Raw genomic sequence first — 21,169 nt, 5'->3', positions numbered from 1 at the left:
TCACATGGTCTCCAAGCGCGCCATTTTGGATTTGTCGAGGGAAGCGTTTTCGTCAGCGAGGCCAAAATGGTGTTTACGGGTGTTTCTTGTGACAATGTATGTCTGCATTTAGAAATGTTTCAGACATCGGTCTTTTGCAGATAATTTTACGTGCATAATCTTATGGCTGAGGAAGTAATTGGCTTGAAACGATGAGTCGAAATCGACGGCAGGCACGGACCAGCGATTCAGCTGCAGGACAAAGGAGCATGGGAGATTTTGTCAGTCGAGCTGCAGCGAGACGCCAAGTTGAAATAATCGACGACGAAGATGACGAAATTGAGGAAATAAATACGGTTGGTGTAGAATAAGACGATATATTTCAAGTTACGTACAGAAGTAAAATTCCTAAAGAATTCTGGGGGTCCTTCTCTGCAGCCATTAAAGAGAAAGTGGGTTTCCAGCTTAGCATGCAGGATAAGCTTAGTGGTGGAAAATAGAAAAAAAAACGGGGTTTCCTTTCGTTGCATGCCAAAAATCAATATTTTCGTGTGGTAGGCAGATTTTACATGTAAGTTTTATTTTTTGGGATAAATCATAATTTCTCATTTTGCTTGAAGCCTTCTTTGCATGTTCTTTTGCAAAAGTTTGGAGATACGCCCCATTTATCTTTAAAGATGAAAATTTTGTTTAGGAGTAATGAATTATTTGGCTGCTGAAGATAAATGGCGAGACTGAAACTAGACTGTTTATGAATTAATTGCCTATTGAAGCGACACGGCTTAGAAGCGAAAAAAAAAATCTCTGGTTCTATTTGGCGTAAATGGGCGATTCAAACGGGAAAAGTGATTCCAATGAGTAGAAACTAAGTTCTATTAGAGTTTATATGATGCGCCGTCAACATTTACAGCACGTGCCGGTAAGGCCGGTAAGTCAAGTAACGAAAAAGTTATTTCTCCGTTTCTATTTTGCATAAATCGGCGATCTCTAAAAGATGAAATAGCAAGCCATCGAAAGAACAATAAACTATAAAGAAAAGAAAAAACAATAAGCTTGCTCATACATACTGATGAGCATACGCGTATACAGAGTATACGCACATTCGCATATACGCAGACGCATATACGCAGATACGCATACGCGCGTATGTGCAAAAGCATACGCGTTTTTCACGTATGTTTTGGGACGCTTATTTCTGAGCGGTACTGTAGTACTACCTCATAACTATAAAGGGATCGATCGACAGGAAGTATTGAGAGAGCCTCACACTTGCATGCAGTTTGTTTGTTTTGTGCATCTCATATCGATCTTTATGCATTGTTCACCTGAGACAAAATAATGGGTTTGTTTCATGCATTGTTTAGTTGCAGAGGTAATCCAAGCTCCTAAAGGAGCCGTCAACATATGATGACATTGTGTAATAACATTATTGTAAGAGTTTGTATGGGAATGTAACGATCATAAAAAATAATTCAAAATTGGGGGGAAATATTTAATAAAATCAACTCACCTACCCTCTGCTGTGTATAACTTGTGTTTCTATGCCATTTGGAGGCATTTCAAAGCAATTCCAGCTGGGTAGGTTTTAATGGAGAGGAAAACACGGAAAGGAAAACAAAGAACCTAAAACCCACAGAGAACCTTAAACCCACTGGAATGGCTTTTAAATTCCTCCAAATGGCATAAAAACACAAGCTGTACACACATCATTATGCAATGTCATATGTTGACATCTCCTTTTGGAGCTTGGGCTACCTGTGGTTGCAGAAATGCATTATTCATCTCAGGTAAAATATTTAATGATTTATCTCAGAGAGAGGGGTGTGGTGGCTGGGTAGATACAAGGAGGGGAGGATGGAGGGTTCTTCCCTTATCCTTTTATATACCACTTTTGATAGAAATAATAACCCCCCACCCCTCCATATTGCCTATAATTACTCCGGCTGGAGGCCAGGAGTAGTAAAATGGGCTTGATTTCTTTGTAGTCACAAATCTGCAAAATTGCGCAATCGAGTGACGTAGTCCCATTGTGCTTTGCGTACCATCTGCTTGACCTCGAGAAAAGTCGCCATTGCAAGTGAAGTCATTGATGCGGAGTCTTTTGTGCCACGGAACGGATTACAAACTTTCAAGGTCTTGTTTGTTATGCTAAACACGTAAACTTCCCTCTCTGGGGCAAGTACAGATTGCTAAAACCTTGGTAGTGTTAAGAAATCCATCTTTCTTTCGGGGCCGCGAAGACTGTGTCGCGACGTACTTATCAGTGTGTTTTGAATACAAATCATGGACTTGATCAAGGACTTTCTGCGGCTTCCCGAGACTTCAGAAAGCAAATGTTATGTATATTATTGCTTTGAATTTTAGATGACATTTTTACAAGGATCAGTAAAAGAAGTCAAGTAAAAAATTATAATGCAAAAGCCGTCCGCTGCAGTACAAGAAATGCTTTTGCGTGAATAAATTTAATTAAGCGTGCAAGGGTTGTTTCACGAGTTTTAAAATTGACGCTTTTGAGACCTTTTGAATACATTTCTTTGCTTCACCTTCTATGAAAATTAATCTGAAATAACGTTTCTTTCAAGTTTCTTTCATTTGTCCATCTTTAGTTCGGTATTTTAGGTTTTGAAGATCTAGACATCGATCTGTTTCGAGACAGACGCGGTGTTATCTGATCATCTTTCAACGGCGACCAGACTTTTAGTTTTGTGTTTTATAAAAGATTTAAAAAATTACCCCAGTACTCCAGAAAAATGCAAACAAGTAGTTTGATTAATAGTTAAGTAAATGAAGAGCGTAGAAAGTATTACCAATTCAGTTTTTGGAAGGAACCATGTAGTTTCAGAGTTGTGTAAACAATGTTCCAGTCTCCTTCGCAGCCGCTATTTGGTGGTCACGCAACGCTTCCGTGATTCGTAAATAACTCCCGAAAAACGCTTTTCTGCACCAAGAAGTACCACATTGAGATGGTTTTATATTTTGACAAGTCTTCATTAGCGAGTCCTTACTCCAGCGGAACGAAATCCCGGTTTAAGACGTTTAACGATTCCCCGATATAACGATATGGTTTCGCCAGTCCCTTGGTACATCATTTATATATCGGGGTTCCACAGTATTGTCTAAGGTTACTGGTCATTTTGTTTATTTGTTTGCATTTAAGTCTTCACACTGTAAAACCACGTCTATATTCCTAGTTTTATCTAGGCAGCTTTTCTTTATTCTTTATAGGTAAGATATTTGTTTACAAACATTGTCTCTGTTATTTAATGTTCGATAAATGTCCAACAAGTTTACACAAAAGCACATTAATAACGATAGGTGACGTCAACGATATCTTTGCTATTGTATTTTATGTTTTATTTTAGCCTCTTATACCCGGGAGTTCCGATACGTACCCAATCCCCTCCCCTAATCCTCCACCCCTATGTCACTTCCAGGGCCGGAGTGAACGCTCTGCTAGCGTCTTGTTTTATTTAGGAAGTAGAAAACATTTTCTGTGATTTATATTGAGTTATGCAAATGAGAATTTTGTGAGAATGAGAAATAGTGTGGGAACACGAGCTACTGTATAGCCATAGGCGTGTGTTTCCACAGCTTCTTCACAAAGGTTGCTGTAACCCAATAGAAACAACACAAAGAAAATGTTTTTTAAAAAATACTGATAGGAAAAAATAAAAAAAATACTGATAGGAAAAGAAAGGAAAAAACACTCATTTATTTCAATTATCAAAGTGTGAATTATCTTTGCTCAAGGGGATCATAATGTCACCAGCTTGCGCTAGTTCTGAGTTCTGTAGTTCTGAGTCATGAACTAAAGCTTTTAGTGTGAGTTTCTTACAAGGTCTTAGGTGTTTTCTAAAATATTAATGTAAGTATATATCACCTTGTTGTGGAATATAGCAAGGGTCCACAGAAACTACAAGAGACAATAGATTGCAAAGACTGAGGATAAGAAGACAGAGACGAGAGGCAGATCAGGCTCATGTGTTTCCAGGTAAGAGCTCATTATAGAGGCTACATTGTGTGGTTAGAGTATGTAGCCTATAAGCAAGATCTTCTCTTCAGGGTGCAAAGAAATTGAATTTTCCAGCTTGCCTGGATGTACTATACTACCTGCGAGTCATTTTTACTACCCCCTCCCGCCCCCCCCAAAAAAAAGTTCTCTCATAAGTCCACTATCCCCAGGCTAGCGAACACTGACTCCTTTGCATGCTGCTTCTTGGCTTCTTTTCCTGATGGATCTTACATGTATATTTTATACATACATGTATTTATCTCATTGCTTTATTATCTCAGAGGTTTTTTATGTTTCCTGGGCTCTGCTTAATCTTTTTTTTTTTTTGATGCATGTTTGATATTCACCTGGGGTTGACTGATATCACTGGATATCCCTATATATTGTTGTTTTCCATAGGGTACATGTATGTGCAATCCCTAGTGATCGGTGTGATGACACCCTGGGTTTGATTTATTGTAAATCCTCTATTTAAGATGATTTCCAGTCCAAACTTACTGTGCAATCTGCGCAACGTTTCTGTGAGTCTCACACAAAGTGAGGTTTACTTGCAAAAATAAAAATTCTGGAACAAACTTACCTTTTTCTTCCTTATTGCGGGCCCAAGAGAGGCCCGCAACCCTAATCTTGACAGTGACCAGCGGATTGCGTATTACGCGTGCGCGCCACGTTTATAAAGACTATCTGCAAACCGGAAGTTGAAAATTTTGTTCTTCCACTAAGAACGATCGGAATGCAAAAAATGTGTCAATCACGACAGTTTGTCGTAACACCGGAAGAGAAAAATCTTGTCTCCAAGAGCGATAAGAATGCGAAAAATGAGGCTTCTGTCGGAAGATTGCAGACATTACGTTTTGCAGACGTTGTTTTATAGGTATTGCTTTTGAAAAGATCTGCTGTAATTGTATCACAGATAAACTACGGCAAAGCGAATGATTCCAGCAACGGTTATTCTCGAGAAATTCCTTATAACACTGACAACAAAGCGAGTTTGCCGACGGAGGAATATCACATCTCAATTCACACCGCGTGCTCGACTACACTTCGCAAAACTGTCAATCAAAAGAACAACTCTGATTGGTTCGCGGCAATAGGAAACGATAAAAAACATTCGTGACTTAAGCGTGACGCATTACTCGACCTTACTCGGAGTAATTTTCTTTTGTCCAGTGATTTATCGACACTGTCTGAAAAATTTAATATCGATAAACTTTGGCTTATTCACCATTGAAACATGGCAAACTTGTCAACATATGATTGGTAATATCAAACACGTAAAAAAAATCATCATAATTTCGCACACATTGAGATACTGTTATTCTCGGTGGACAGACTCCCAATAAACAACCGCAGTTTATAGAAGAAATCTCAATTACCACAGTTTTGCCAACTTCTGGAAAAGTTCCCAAAAACTTCGGCTTGAAGTAATTTTCCAAACTAACAAAAAACACTTCCCTCCCAGTACCTTCTCTTAACTGCATCGAGGCCCGCACTTTCTAACCTGTAGTTACCACTAGTTAAAGCCAGGTATCCTTGGAAAACAATAATAACAAGTGGAAGAACCTCAATGCTTTTTCAAACAGACATTTCATCTCTTCGAGCATTCTTGAACAAAATTACCCATAATGACGGACTAAAAAAAACTTTGTGTATGCTGTTGCCGAAGTGTAATGTTTCAAAGAATTCAAAACAAAAACAAAAACAAACCCCAAGTCTGGGCAGTGTGGACTGGAAATCAGCCTTAAGTTTACAATCTGTTATTATTTCATGCACATTTTGAGGGGTGAGCTGAGGGTTATCTGTTTGCTGCTCATTTTTTGGTACCATGTACTTTGATCAAATTATAAAATTTCAGTACAACTACATGTACCTGTTTGAAGTGCTTGATTATTGTATGCGAATTCTTTACCGCACCAGCATTATTAATTTTGTCGTTTATTGTTTCGGTTATGAAGGAAGAGGAGAAGGACAATTTAAAAGAGAAGCCGGGGGAGGGGGGAGGGTGGTGGATAAACATATTGCTCTAAGAAGAAGGGACTTATTAGAGAGGGAGGGCTTATTTGAAAGGGAGGATTAATGAAAGATTTAAGATAGAAGGTCTTGATTTTAATGAGTTGTTTATTTGATGACATGTTACAGATGAGGAGCAAAATGAGGAGTGGGAACAGTTACAGGTGAGCATGCTTTAAATGTCATTTAACTTCCCGTTAGATAATATTTATTACGGTTGTTGTTTGGGACTTAAAATTCGGATTCTATGGTAAAACTTTCCCTGGGAAAGTGTTACCAGGAACTCATACAAAGTTGATAAAATAATTAATTATTTTAAAATGGCCTCATTTGGACCCATCTGACCCGTATGTACTACCTTAAAGGTCATGATAGCTTGGTGATAATAATAGAGTATAGCTAACTGTCGTGGGTCGTGGGTGTGGGTAAAGTCGTGGGTGTGGGTAAAAGTCGTGGGTAACAAAAAAGTAAAAAAAAAAAAATACTGAACAAAAATTTGTGACAAAATAGTTCGGACTAAATCTGAAGACTTCCGATGATATCAACGAAAAATTCTGAAGTCGTCCGAAAACTTTCAAGAATTTCGCGAACACTTATATTAAGAAAGCTTCCGAACATAACCGCGAAGTCCCTTGTCTGAGCAAAGAACAATATTGGCCTTTTCATAATATAGACTTGTTACCCGTCTGGACGAGCATGGGCACATTTTTAGTTTGTATGGTTACACATGTCTCTAGGATAGGCAAAAGACACGTTACCCGTCTAGACGAGCTACCTTTCGTAATGCGTCGCTCAAAACGCAGTACGTATTTTATACTTTATCCGCAGCCCGTAGCCCGCGTTTTAAACCTCAGTCTGTAGTCCGTAGTCCTCAGTCCGTGACGAAAAACACTCATTCATATAATAGCAATAATACGTGCTTGTTATAAAAATAAGCACAACGATTTGGAAGAGCTAGGTAGGCGCAAAATTATATGCAGTGCCTCGGGTGTCGGTAAAATAAGAAAGCTCTCGAAAAGTTCTCACAATTCCAAGTGTGTAATAGGTTGTAGTAAAACTGTTGGCTGCAATATTTCCGGGTTCGAATCGCACATCTTGTCTCTTTGGCCAACAAGCGAGGCCATTGCATGATTTTATTGGTAAACCAATCAGAAGAGTTTTTTGTAACCGCAAACGGAACCATCAAAATTTCCCACGGAAAAAATGCCGCTCAGTCTGCAACGCACAATGTCACGCAATATTTTAAAGTCATCGTTCTTGTCGCGCAAGGGGAGTGTGCGAGGACGAAATGCTAATGTAACTCAGAATAAAATAAAAATTTAATATTAATTTCCATGTGAATATTTATTACTCTTTTCTTTCGCTGTTCTTTTCTCAGACAGAAGGCTTCGTAAATGTTGGGACTTCCGACGACTTCGGAACTTTTCGTTAATATTACCGGAGATCTTCAGTTTTAATCCATTTGCAATCGATCAATCTGATCGCAAAATTCTAAGCACTGATCATGCTCCATTTCATAATAATTATTGCTTTAATATTTTTACTTTATTTTAATACAGTATTGTGCAAAAGTAATGCAAACGAAATTCGTCGAAATTCGTTTTTTGTTCTCGCGAATTTTCGTCGAAATTTCTTCGAATTATCGAGACATGTTTCGTTGCGCTCCACGCGAAAAAAATCGCGAACTTCGTCGAAAATTCGAGACTGCGAAATTCGAAATAGCGAATTTTCGAGGTAGACAAACAATGACTTATCGAAATTCGAATCGCTGCATGTAGCTTTCACTCGACCATAGTTAATAAACTAACGCGAAGCGCGTTCCATCAAGGTCGTAACAATTTAATAAATTATTTGAGCCGTGACAAAGTAAAATATAACTGAAACATTGCTTGGGGCAAATGAAAGTTCCTAAAACTTCAAAGAACACCACTGTAGAGGCTATATTTGCAACAAAAACAAGCGCGATACTAATGTTTTCAGAAGCCGACTTCGAAGAAACAAGACAGGGGTTAAACAAATAAAAGGTTTACTACTGAAAACATTTCAGCCTCTTTTGGATGTGAGAAAACTTTATTTATACCTTCACATAACTCAAACGAATTGCCTTGAGTAAGATTCTTGTTTACAGCTGTACATATTACGGTATATCAGTGAAAGCACATGGCGCGGCGACCACAAAGTTTACAGGTCGATCGTACAAGAAACTTTTCGAACATCTTACCTTGTAAAAAAGGTCCTACTTTGCACGCAAAAGTATCGAGAAAGTAAAAAATTTTTCACCGCCTCCATATCTACTCTTTCCTTCGATCTAGTGGCTCAATAAAATGGTGAAACATACGCCAGCACACGCTCGCCATGTGACTTGTCCGCCATGTTGAATGTTGACACACTTGCTTTCGGCACGTGGAAGTCTGGGTTCAAGTATCACGGATTCAATATGGCGGATGTGTTTACATGTGCGATCGAAAAGAAGAGTATAAACTTTGCCACTTAAACATAGAAAAGGAGGAATCAAGTTTTATCTTTGAATCACAGACTAAGGTAGGGGGCTAATTGCTTGGTCGAGTTTTAAAAGGCTTTCTCCGGTAATGCTTAAAGTGAAATAAAACGATCTGTCATAAAACAATGGTCATCGTCTTTTAGTTTGAATAGCAGCACCTCAAAGAGACATTCTTTATAGTCATGAAGCAGGGCAGAGCCATAGCTTTAGAAAAGGCCAATAGACATTCGAACACAGCGAAAACAGAGCTCGAAATTTCGAAGGGTGTATTTCGAACAAAGCGAATTTTCGAAGTCAATTTCGAGGCAAGCGAAATATGCTCGCGAAAATTCGCGACGTTTAAAACAATAGACGAAACGAAAAGTGCTACTTTTTCGCCGAAAATTCGCTTCGAACGAAATTTCGCAATTTTTTCGTCGAAAAGCCCCGAAAAGTTGCGAATTTCGACGAATTTCGTTTGCATTACTTTTGCACAGTACTGTATTTTAAATTCATTTAAATCTTAATTAAAACTATTTTGTTTATCTGTGCCTAAAATATGTTGGTGTTCTAGGGGTATTTCGCGGTGTTTCTCGTTTTAAAGACATCCCAACAAATTGTCGAGCAGAAAGAGCTCTGAAGAGTACCTTGGCTGGGACGAAACTCTGCGTCACACTAGCCATGAACGAACTATTTTTTGTCACAAATTTTTGTTCAGTATTTTTTTTTTTTACTTTTTTGTTACCCACGACTTTTACCCACACCCACGACCCACGACAGTTAGCTATACTCATAATAATACCAGGTAATATTCAGCTTGAGGATGGTTTGTTTTGTTTTCTAGCAAGCTCTGATGATGAGTAAATTAGAGGCCGATGAACAGGAGGAGAGAAGAAAAATGTGCGGCACCATACACGATGTGGTAATTAAATTTGTTAGTCAGTCTGTTAAAACAATGATAACTGATGATGACAGACATGCTCTGATTGTTCAGTTTCTGTTGGTCAACCGATGTAGCCATGTACAGAAATGTAGCTATTGCATCAGTACTTTCAATAATCACCTATGGCCAATGAAAAACGCCTGCTAAGTACTTTTCTCTACTTCGCTCAAAGAAGTCAGCTACTTTTTTGGCCTAAATTGAAGTATTGTTGCTTGCATCTAAAGGTGAACACGTGCCGCCGAGCATGATCTAATTGGGTATTAAACACTGAGTATAGGTGAAACTTTACACTAGAAGTGATTTAAGTGAAACTCCAAATGCATATTCACACAGATCAGGATCAATTTTTCGAAAGAAGTCTATATCTGATCTTTCCGCCATTTTGAAACCGGGAAGTGTTGAACTTTTGGCATGAAAGTTGCCGTTACGGTCTGCCAAACTTCAAATGTTTGATGACCAAACATGCTATGTTTAACATCCAATTAGATCCTGTTTTGGCGGCACATGTTCACGCTTAGATGCAAGCAAGATTGTTTTAAACAGTTGGTTACTCTACTCAAACCAGCTGCCTACTTCAAAGTAATTAAAACCCCCAATTACATGTATACTTGTTTAAAGTGAATTCAAAAAAATAAATATTCCATAAGTTAGCTTTACAGTTGTAGGTAGAAGCTGTTTCTATAACTCAGTGTTGCATGGCTGGTTCAATGCCTGGCCTGCTGTAAGATCTTGTAAATGAATGTGGGACTGTCTGAACAGTAGTCTTGGTAACATCAAATGATTAGAGCAGTTTTCACCAGAGTGTCAAAAGTAAATTGCGTTTGCATTGGTTTTGCATTACTACGCTTAGTGATTGGCTTAAAAATCTCACGCCACTTTCTCAACCAATCAGAACTAAAACCAAAGCCAATCATGACTCGCTCATGCACGTTTTCCTGCGCTTCATGCCAGCTACATATATTTGCTTCGAGTTTTGATTGGTTCACTGGTTTGTCTGTGTCGTTTGTGATTGATACAGTTGTATTATTATGAATTTAAACCTACCCGGTATGTCATTCTTTTATTAATAAAAAATATTGAATAAATAATGTCAATTTTTTGTTAAAGAGGAGACTTCAAGTAGAAATTGAACCCTTGAACTCTCCAAGCAATTCAAAGAGTCATACAACTGAAACTGCAAGAAAAGCTACAGGTGTGTAGGTTTACCGATCTTCTGTTGTTTATGAATCTTTTATGATAGCACTACTGTGCATATCTGTATACCCGTTAGCATAAAAACCTATCTCCCAGCCCACATTTTTGCCAAATCCCATTACCCAGCCTATTTTTTCCAGATTTTCCAAATCCCAGTCCCAGTTCTATTGTTTATTTGTTTGTGATTCCCAGTCTCAGTGACCCAAATGCCATTTTCTCAGTGAAATTTTGCCCAAATCCCAGTTCCCATTTTACCCCTTCTGGCCCCTCTTATACATACTAGTTATGCAATGCTTTCGAGTGGTATACATTCATCTCAAATGAAACTTTTCTTACGAGTGAAAAAAGACAAACCGATCGTTGCCAACAAGTCAGCAAGTGTTGTGTAACTATTTTACATGTATACCATGCCATAGAAAATACCATACGCTTACTAAATTTCATCGAGAATACAAACGCAGTGCACGATGGGAAGGTTGGGTTGGATATCATTGAATATACAACAGCTTTCCTGTATTCTGATTGGCTGTATTTTCTATGGCATGGTATACAGTGTACATGTACAGTGTACACTCACCTCACCTGTGAGTACCAGTTTTATGAGCCCAAAATCTTAATTACATCCTTTATGTAATACCAAGTTGTGTTCTGCTGGCTGAGGAAAGAACTAAGCAGAAAACGTTGTTTTTCACACACATCTGGAAGTCTGGGTGCTTGTGTGTCTAGGTCACATGGTTTGGATTTTGTTGCGTGTTTCAGCTTGGCATGGCTCCCAGTTGTGTGTGAGAACTGATGTAACATGGGTGCGGTGGATTGTTCTAATTATTTTATTGCGAATCTAGGCAGTGAAAGAGATCAGAGAGAGGGTGCCGAGTCTCCAGACTTGTTCTCTACTCCACCTGAAGATCAAGAACAGCTGTCAGATGTCAAGGTTTGTGATGAGTTTATAAATGGGTTTAAATTTATCTTTGGTTTAAAATTTATGAAACCAGTATGATTTTTGTTTCCATTTGTTTCAGATTATTGATAATGAATGTGAAACTAAATGAAATAAAGTTCAAACTAGTTTGAAAATTTTTTAACCAAAGACAAATTTAAATCATAACATACAGTGTATACAGGTATGAGATCTTTTGGAAGTGAGGGGCTTTGTTGCTTTATGACATGTAAAGGGTGCAGAGAAATCAGAGAATTGTTCCTAGATGCATTTGAAATAGGTTGGGGGTTAGGAGGAAGGAATCCACAGAGTGTCATTTTACAGTGTCTGTAAGAGGGGGTGAATAGGAGTACACAAATTGCCGATCTGTACATCCTTTTTTGGGCAAATCCGTGAATCTGCCACTATTTTCATTCAAATTCGAATGCCCATTACGTGAAAACTTTGTGTGGCATAGTAGGTAGATGTTGTTCTCTATGCCATTTTTTAAGAAGTTTCATTTTATTTATTTATTTATTTTTTTTTTTTTTGCGACAATTGCGCCAAGATACAGACAAAGACTGACAAAAGTGATCCATCAACTTTGTTTAGCATCCAAGATTCGAACTTCCTGACATGAAGAGTCTGGAATCCTGGCAAAATTCTCAGCTAGGGTGTGATTTGCTGTATTTTTTAAATCTGCAAATCTGCTCTTGTCGCAAAAATCTACAATTCTACAATCCTTGTGCTTTTTAAGGTCAAATCTGTCCATCTCTATTCATCCCCCTCTGTCAACTACTTTTGTCACTGACTGTAGGGCACTGTAAGTCAAGTTTCTAGGTGTTGTTACAGTGTGATGTTAGTTCATTTGCCTTTATGTATGACAGCTAGTCAGCACTCACTTGCCAAATGACTATAAACATGACTTGTATGCTTATCAAAGATTCTTTGCAATAGGCTGCCAAAAATGTTGTCAGTGATACCGAATTTCCTGACAGTCCTCCTATGCCAGTCACCATGAGATCACCAGACGCAAGCAGTGAAGGCAGAAAGGAAACAAGTTCCCAACAAGCTGCAGCTGCTGGGCCATCAGTAAGGTGATGTCAACAAACAAATTCTTCTTTAATATTCGCTATACACTTCTTATAGTTTTACTAGAGAGAATGTGATTACGTGTAGGCATCATGGTGACCATCTTGTGTATTTTCATGGCATATTCTCATAGACATTCTGTTGATATTCTTGGGAGAAATCAGATGTACATGTAAATCATCGATGAAGTGAAAATAATGTCATTTGTACAATAATAATGTGATTTGTTCAATGACCGATAACGAGTTATCAGTTATTCTATCTAATACTTCCAATTTTACCAACTTTGACTGACTCAGGGCTCGAGACTAACGGTAGCCAACTAGCCACTTTTTACGAATGGACAGTGGACAGTGGAACCAGGCCCTACAGACACCCACCCATTGCCTGTATTAAACAGTGTCTGTATTAAGTGGGTTATTGTTTTTGTTGGGACCATTAAAACTGTTCGTAATGGGACACTTCTTCATTTTTTTCTCTTCATTTTTACATTTGCAGGCAAGAAAAGGCTCCAGCCACAAAAAGAAATTTCAAGTTGAGAAGAACCAGACGGGAAGAACCAGACTCTTCAAAACAAAAAGAGAAGAAAATTGAAGAGGAATCTAAGTCAGCTGAATCTGAAATCAAGGATCAAGTATCACCAAGTGTTAACCCTGGAGAGAAGCGCAAACTTGAAGAAAAAGATGATGACGATGTTACAGACGATGAAAAACCGATACAGGTGTTGAAAAAGAGAGTTTCTGTGAAGCGTAAGAAACCTTGGGTATCTCTGGATAACAGTGATTCTGACGATTTGCAAGACGTGGAGAAGAAAGGTTCAAAGAGATCCCCTGATGATGTCAATGATCCATCGCCAAAGAGGATTGCAGTCAGTGATGCTGAGGACAAAGCAAGGAAGAATGAAAAGGACTCATTGTAAGTTAATTGAATAGTCGCATTTTTTGTTTTGTATTAGAAAACACCCTTTAAAATGACATATACTCAAAGCCATGTTTCTATTTATTGATACGCATTCACGATCGTGTTTTAGGTGACTAACTATGCTAACTAACTATGGTTCTAGCATCAATAATTGTTTGCCACTAAAACAATTTTCTGTGATTCTGATTGGTTTTAAATCGATCATGTGAGACAATAGTGTTTATCTGCGGAGAAACACTATCAGCCCTTATAGTTCGCCACTAAATTTTCTCCGATTCTGATTGGTTTAAATTGAACACGTGACGCGATAGTGGCCGTCCGCCGGAGGGCACTATCAGCCCATAGTGCCCTCCCGCGAAAAATGCCCGGATCGATAGTGCCCGTCCGTGACTGTTTTTTGTAAACAAGCCGCCTGCAGACAAAAAAACCCAACCAAATTCACTGCATTTAGTGGGTTTCTCGTCTGGTTTTGTTTCGTTTGTTAAATTTCGGCTTTCAATTGAGTTTTTTATCCTCAAAAGTAAAAATAATTCACGATGCTTGTTTTTGTATGTGCGCGCGGAAGAAAATTTAGTGGTGAACAATAAAGACAATAGAGTGTTTCTGTCTCGGAACTATCGGTCTGATAGTTGCCCCTTGGAAATTTGATGTATTTGCCCTCGAAGCTTCGCTTTTGGGCTAATATTTGTTTTAAGAACATCAAATTTCCGCGGGGCAACTATCAGCCGAAAACCACCCTCTAATTTATAGTTCCTCGACAGAAACACTCTATTGTTAAAATAGTGCCTGTTCGAAAAAGACACCCGGATGGACAGTACTCTTTCATAAAAATTTTTAGTAAACAAGACTGACTTTTGGATTGGGGTATCCGGAAACATGTCAAAGTCTAGATTCTACTGTATTGTAAAGAAACTTACCGTAAACTACGTTTTTTCTTGGTTCTCTTTGTTTTACAGGACAGAAGCAAGGCAACCAAGAACAGTAAGTACATTATTAATTTTGAATTATTTAAGTAATCACAGTCAGTTATTTCTTGTCGCTGCCAAATAAGTGAGGGTCAGGTAGCTATTACAATATGGATAAGGATTGCAAGGATTATTTTCTAGTGAAGAAATTATTCTACATGACACGAGCGTGGGACAAAGAAAACATCTGAGCCCTTGACGGGAATCGAACCCATGGCCTCCCAGAATACCGGTTGGGCGCTCTCAGGCTAACCAACTGAGCTACGTGAGACTCGCTGTGAGCTAGGCCATTTTCTAGGTTGACAAGTGACACGCGTCCTGCATACTGCTAAAATCTACCATCTTTATTATTTACTACAAATTTGATGATTTCGACATTGCTGATCCTAGCAGTATGCAGGACACGTGTCACTTATCAACCTAGTAAATGGCCCAGCTCACAGCGAGTCTCACGTAGCTCAGTTGGTTAGAGCACCCAACCGGTGTCTGGGATGCCATGGGTTCGATTCCCGTCAAGGGCTCAGATTTTTTCTTTGTCCCACGCTCGTGTCATGTAGAATAATTTCTTCACTATTTTTCACCGAGCTTAAAATTTACCATCTTTATTATTTACTATTATTTTCTAGTTAGCCTATGCGAGATTAAGAGGTTCGTTGACGGTGGCAGCTTTCTCACTGTCTGTATTTTATCCACAGCCGACTAGTATGATACGACTCTCACGACGATACAAGAACACAAGATACAGACCCACGACCCTGAAAGAAGCCATGAAGGCCAACATCTATTTTGCTCCTGCTGGATTTGACCTACCATCTTACACTTTGCTGATTCTCAGAATGTTTGAGAAATACAGAAGGAAGCTGCATTTGGCACAGGCCAAGGTCAAAACACGTATCCCCTGGGGATCCCCTGTGGTGCCTGGTGTTAGACAAGGCAACACGTTGGACCTCAAGCTGCCTGGAAAAACTCTTCCTTCCATAGGAACAAGGGGTTCAGCTTTTGTCCAGGGAACGCTGCGTGGAGGTGCGTTATTGTTACCTATAAGAAATTAAGATGGTTTCCGCACAATTTTCGAGCAATACAGGCAAAAATAAAGTTACCAAAAAGACCTCTTAGCATGGCAACAGTTTTAGTACAGCTAACAAAAACCTGCGACAAATTTAGCACTCAAGCTGACCCCGCGAGAGAAAAATGGATTTGAAGTTGTCTTTATTTCAGTTAAAACGGACGTTTTGCGCCGGTTCAAAACAAAATGGCGCGCGTTTTATACATTTTTTCGAGGTTTGACTTTAATTTTCTCGAGAATGCTTAAGAATTTAATTGCGGGGTCACTAAGACAAATGAATTTCGATGAGATCTTTTAAATAGTATACAAAATGTTGCCGTGCAATGAGCAGATTTTCGGTACTTAATTTTCGCACTCATTGCTCGAACGTTCAGCGGAATCCGTCTTAAGTTTTCCAAGGACACGCACTGCCTAAGGGCCTCTTCATACGAGCCCGGTAACCTGGCTGGCCTGGTTAGAGGGATGGATTTTGTCTTCTGTTCATTTGACAAAAAAATTTCAGCCTGGTCACCAAGATGAAATGTTGTGGCAGGATCATTCAGGCGTAAAATTAAACGAACTAGCATTTGGCCTACTGAAAAGTGTCGATAGTATTTTTCGTTGCTGTGTGCCTGAAAGCTAATAAACGTCTGATAGAATTTATTCTAGACTAGAAAATCGTTGAAACATGCCATAATAACACTGGCTGTCCTTTCACGAAAAAAAAGTGTATTTAAAAAGAAATTACCATCTCCGTAACCAGAATGAAGTGTTCACATGGGAAAATTTACAGCCCAGTTACTGGCGCCTCGGCCGTAAAAACCTAGATCTCGGCAACCGGGCTAGCACGCCTCCTCATATCAACACATTGAAATTTTTATAAAGGAAATAGTGATAAGGCACGATCTCACAAAGAGGCCCTAATTTTGGGGGTAAATCCCGTATTTTGAAAATGGGGCAAATGTATTGCAAAATATAGTGTTTGTGGGATTGCGAAAAAACTAAAAAAAAAAAAAAAGAAAAAAAAAAAGAAGAAAGTTCTACTCGGTAGTGAAATGAGAAAGATGTAGTGTTCATCGTGTCACTCGTGTGGCACAACGAAAAGATCTGAGTTTTCGACGGGAATCGTAACCAAGACCTTCCAAAAAAACCGGGCAGACAACAAAGCGTGTCACATATGAACCTAGTAAATAGCGTTGCTCACCACGGGTCTTTCCATAGCTCAATGGCTAGAGTGCAGTAGAACAGTTTTCAATTGAGTGTCGTAAAACCGGAAAACCAAAGTAATTACTCTGGCCAATCACAAAAGACACAGGCAATCCAGTGAACCAATTAAAACGCGAAGCAAAAACATGTAGCCGGTGCGAAGCGCGGCCGAAAACGTGCGCGAGCGAGTCGCGATTGGTTTTGGTTTTACTCCTGATTGGCTGAGAAAGTGGCGCGAAATTTTTAAACCAATCACTAAGCGTAGTAATGCAAAACCAAAGCAAACGCAATTTACTTTCGACACTCAAGTGAAAACTGCTCTAATATAATGTCTGTTGTTTTTGGTGAGATAAAAATCTTGTTTTGGGTACGCAAAGGTAAAGGTAATGCCAGAAAGGTAACAACAGCTTGCAAATTCGGGTAATGAAATTTCGTTGGAGCGCCCCAACCCCCCGCCAAAAAAATTAGCGCTGCGGCGCTTAGAAAAAACGGTACACAACAACGACATTCCAAGACTCTTGACTGAATTTCCTCGTTGGGTGCCCCTGTCTACTCCATAAGTTACATGTACTCATTGGATTTCTACGTTGTTTATTTAGCGACAAGCACGGATGCCAAAAGTGAATCAGACTTTGACATCACTGATCGTAGAAGAACGTTAAGGAGTTCATCTAACCATGTAAAACAAACAACTGCGTCCACGTCCACAAGTAAATCAACCAGCGCTGCAGTACCACCTTTCAAAGTGGACAGTGATAGTGATGAAGGGGATTTTTTGAAGTCTTACCTGGATGAGATGGCTCGACCATCAGTGAGTACCTCGACTAGAAAGCAAGCTCGTACTAAGTTAGAGTTTGTGGAGGACCGGGAAGCTAGAAAGACTGAGGTATCAGGGAAACCACAAGTTAAAACTCAGAAATCGAGTGATGAAAGAGTTGCTTCTAATGTAGGGCTAAAAAATGGAGAAGTAGAGACTAACGAACATGCTGTTAGTGATCAAGGCAGTTCAGACGATGTTGTTTTAGAACCGGACTCAAACCATATTCAGTCAAATACGATTGATTCTTCAGCTGGGACACAAGAAAACGAACCCAAAATGATGCCGAACAAATCTGGAACTAGTCAAGCCAAGCTAGACGGTGAAACGTCGACGAGTAAAAGAGGAGTTTTGCCCGAGAGTAAGAAGAGTGAAGATGAAGTGTGTTTGATGGATGCTGATCAAGAGCCAGAGGCCATTCGGCCTCCAAAACGCAAAAGTGTTTTGCGGCCTGTTATCGAAGATGATTCAACTGATGATGAAAGTGAGTTGTCTCAACCGATGTTTTCAGGTCGTTTTCCTGGGAAGGAAACTTCAGTTGGTAGTGAGCTGCCAGATAGCAGAGCAGACAGAGTTCAAGACCAACTTGCTTCCCAATCTCTAACCCAAGAAAATGAATCTCAACGAACAGTTGGAAAGAGTGTTCTTGAAACGTTGGCTGCAGATAACGAAGAACTGTTACCTTCCCAAGCATTATTAGAGTCGGATGAAACATCCAATAAGACAATAGTAGAGACTCTTGACGAAGATATATGTGATGTTTCAGAGACGTCATCTTCGACAGCAAGAACTTCGAGGAACCAAGCAGAGCAGAGGATTGCAGAGGAAGAGAAGTTAGTTGTTGATGTGGACTGCAGTGATAGTCAGCGTGCGAGACGAATGCGGTTAGACGCAGCAGCAAAAGCTGCTGCTGCGGCAGAGAGGAGACAGCGGATGCCGTCAAGACAAGACTTGAGAGGGGCTTGTTCATCAAGGTAATAATCAGAGTTTTTCTTCATTCTAATCCAAGAGATCGCAGCCGAAACCACATGCCTTATCAGTATCTGCTCTTAAAGAGACTTTGTCACGGATTTTAACAGATTTTTGAACAGGCAAAATTTATATTTGTGTCGCATGAAACCTGGAAATTATAGTCCACTTTTATTAAAAATTGCTATATTAGAGCACTGAAACTGTTTACTAGCATTATTAGTTGCGGATGGTGCGGATGGGAACGGATTGCAATTTGAAAACGTTATTCAAATGTTTTCAAATTGTTTCCAAGCGTCTTCAAAAAATCAAAATTTATAGTCTTAGCTTGATTTCTATCGTCAAATTAACCTTTAGATGTTCAAAGATATTGTTTTTTATGGGATAAGTTGCCTTCCACTAATTTCAGAACAGTTTACATCAAAAATCTGCGAAATGTCCGTGACATAGTCCCTTTAACTCCAGTTTTTGTGCAATGAATAGGAACGGCTAGGGGTAGAAGGCGATCTTTGCTGGCGTCATTGTTTACATTTTGCCTCATTAGCATACGACTTTGCGTGGAGAAGGCATCATGCTATATACAGTGAAACCCCGATATAACGATATGCCAAGGAGGCGGTAGAATTATATCGTTATATCGAGGAATCGTTATATCAAACTCCCGATCTAACGATATGGCCGTAAAATAACCGAAAATATCGTTATATCGGGGTTAACCTACAGTAGTCAAATATACTGAAACTAAGAAAACTATCGAATGACAAGGAGGATAAAGAGGATAAAGTTGATAAAGAGGCTTGGAACACAGTATCTTTTTCGTATATAAGCGAACAAAGCTGTTGACAGAAACGTTTGAGATTACTCGATTACTGTAAGGTTACGGTATTAAGTGACTGTGTAATGATAATATCGTTATATCGGGAAAGATTTTACGCTCGGTCCGCTAAATTATCATCGTTATATCGGGAATATCGTTATATCGAAGATCGTTATATCGGGCTTCCGTCCCATACATTTTACTGTAACTTTTGCCGGGACACGGAATGTTCATCGTTATACCGGGGATATCGTTATATCGAGGATCGTTGTATCGGGGTTCCACTGTACAGAGTGGCTCCAGATAAAAAATTTTAACGAAATTTTAGCAAAATGTTTCTCTCTTTGCGTGCAATATTCAAGGAGATATAAGCCTTCAAAACCTGAAAAATTTCTGGGTGGCAAAAGCGCTAATGAGCCCATACATTCTTTGTAAAATATCAAGTTTTCAAACCCACGTCACAGAAAAAGTATTTAATACATTGGGCACAAATTTATAGCGAAAGTTCATAGTATCATGTACTTTCATATTTAAAATTGACATTTTTGTAGCTCGATCAGAAATTAAAGCGCTTATGATTTAAGGGCCCCCGCCGGGACCACCCCCCCCCGGGCCCCGATTCGCGCGGCCCCAACGGAGCCTGCTCGCAGGCTAATGATTTAAACACCGTAAATCCTATTTGATGTAGTCCATCGAAGGTTACCAACAATTTTTTTTGAATTGTTAATTAACCAAATTTAGAACAAAGTAGTCCTGGTATGTAAGAGAAAGCATACTATCGCATTTTGATGCAGAAAAGTTGTGAATAATCACTTCCATCTCTTTGGGATTTTACGCTTCTATAGCCGTATTGATACTATATTTGTTGCATCAATACCTTATTTTAGAGTTTTCTGAGACGGCTGGTATTAACGCCAGAAATGAGATGAGATCGTCTGACTATTTGTAGTCATTGCATCTGAAGAACGCACTTAGCACACAACTACATGTACCAGCGTCATCTTGTATAAAACCCTGTCACACTTGACTCTGAACAGGCTAGAGTCATTTTAGACTAGTGTGGACTCGTTAGCCAGTTTCTTGAGGAAATAATGTCTTTGCACTTTCTGTCATTCATACTTATGCTTACCATTTTGTACAGGCTACAGTCGTTTTAGACGTCTTGAGTAAAAAACAGCCTTTGCTCTGTATTCAGGGGTCAATTCAATAAAACAGTATACAAGTGAAGCTATTATTCTCAACCTATAAAACAATAGCTACATTTGTAAATTACAATTTATTGAATTGACCCCAGCACGCTCGTCAGAGACTAGTGTGGCCTTGTTAGCTTCCTTGAGGAAATACCGTAAAATTCTGGTTATAAGCCCCCCCCCCCCCTCCCCCGGTTATAAGCCCTCCCGGTTATAAGCCCAACTACCTGAAAATAAAAAAATACATCCGATTTAAGCCCCCCCCCCCCAGGATATAAGCCCCCTCTGCTGGATGAAACACTGAACAGGGCTAAATATTGCTTAATTATGCGTTTTTGACTTAAAAACGTATTTCGATCAACACTCCCGTGGCTCGTTTCGGAACGTTTTTTTAATTCCGCTAATAAGCCCTCCCGGATATAAGCTCCTCCGCTTATAAGCCCACACAAAAACCCTTACTAAGTTGTATAAGCCCAGGGCTTATAACCGGAATTTTGCGATAATGTCTTTGCACTTTTTGCCATTCGTACTTATGCGTACCTGTTTGTACTTCACGGCTTTGACATGAAAATAGCCATTAACTACTGGCTGACTTCGGGTGCAAATCATTGTTA

At 39.3% G+C, this 21,169-nt stretch overlaps 1 protein-coding gene across 2 annotated transcripts in view; it reads left to right on the top strand.

Moving 5' to 3' along the window:
• Positions 1-17: 17 nt before the first annotated feature.
• The window catches only part of LOC144642868 (uncharacterized), a 33,172-nt gene continuing 12,020 nt past the window's right edge, over positions 18-21,169 (top strand). For both annotated transcript variants that reach the window (XM_078501960.1, XM_078501959.1), the window contains exons 1-11: positions 18-335; positions 3,877-3,970; positions 6,131-6,165; positions 9,325-9,402; positions 10,531-10,615; positions 11,460-11,548; positions 12,491-12,630; positions 13,124-13,540; positions 14,503-14,527; positions 15,207-15,534; positions 17,362-18,553. In XM_078501960.1, coding sequence (XP_078358086.1) covers positions 192-335; positions 3,877-3,970; positions 6,131-6,165; positions 9,325-9,402; positions 10,531-10,615; positions 11,460-11,548; positions 12,491-12,630; positions 13,124-13,540; positions 14,503-14,527; positions 15,207-15,534; positions 17,362-18,553 — 2,627 coding nt within the window. In that variant the 5' untranslated portion in view covers positions 18-191. The remainder of the gene's footprint in view (positions 336-3,876; positions 3,971-6,130; positions 6,166-9,324; positions 9,403-10,530; positions 10,616-11,459; positions 11,549-12,490; positions 12,631-13,123; positions 13,541-14,502; positions 14,528-15,206; positions 15,535-17,361; positions 18,554-21,169) is intronic.

The sequence above is a fragment of the Oculina patagonica genome, chromosome 2, assembly GCF_052425735.1.
Source record: "Oculina patagonica isolate OP01 chromosome 2, crgOcupat, whole genome shotgun sequence".
Taxonomy (NCBI): Eukaryota; Metazoa; Cnidaria; class Anthozoa; order Scleractinia; family Oculinidae; genus Oculina; species Oculina patagonica.
This window is presented reverse-complemented; position numbering and strand designations above follow the sequence as displayed.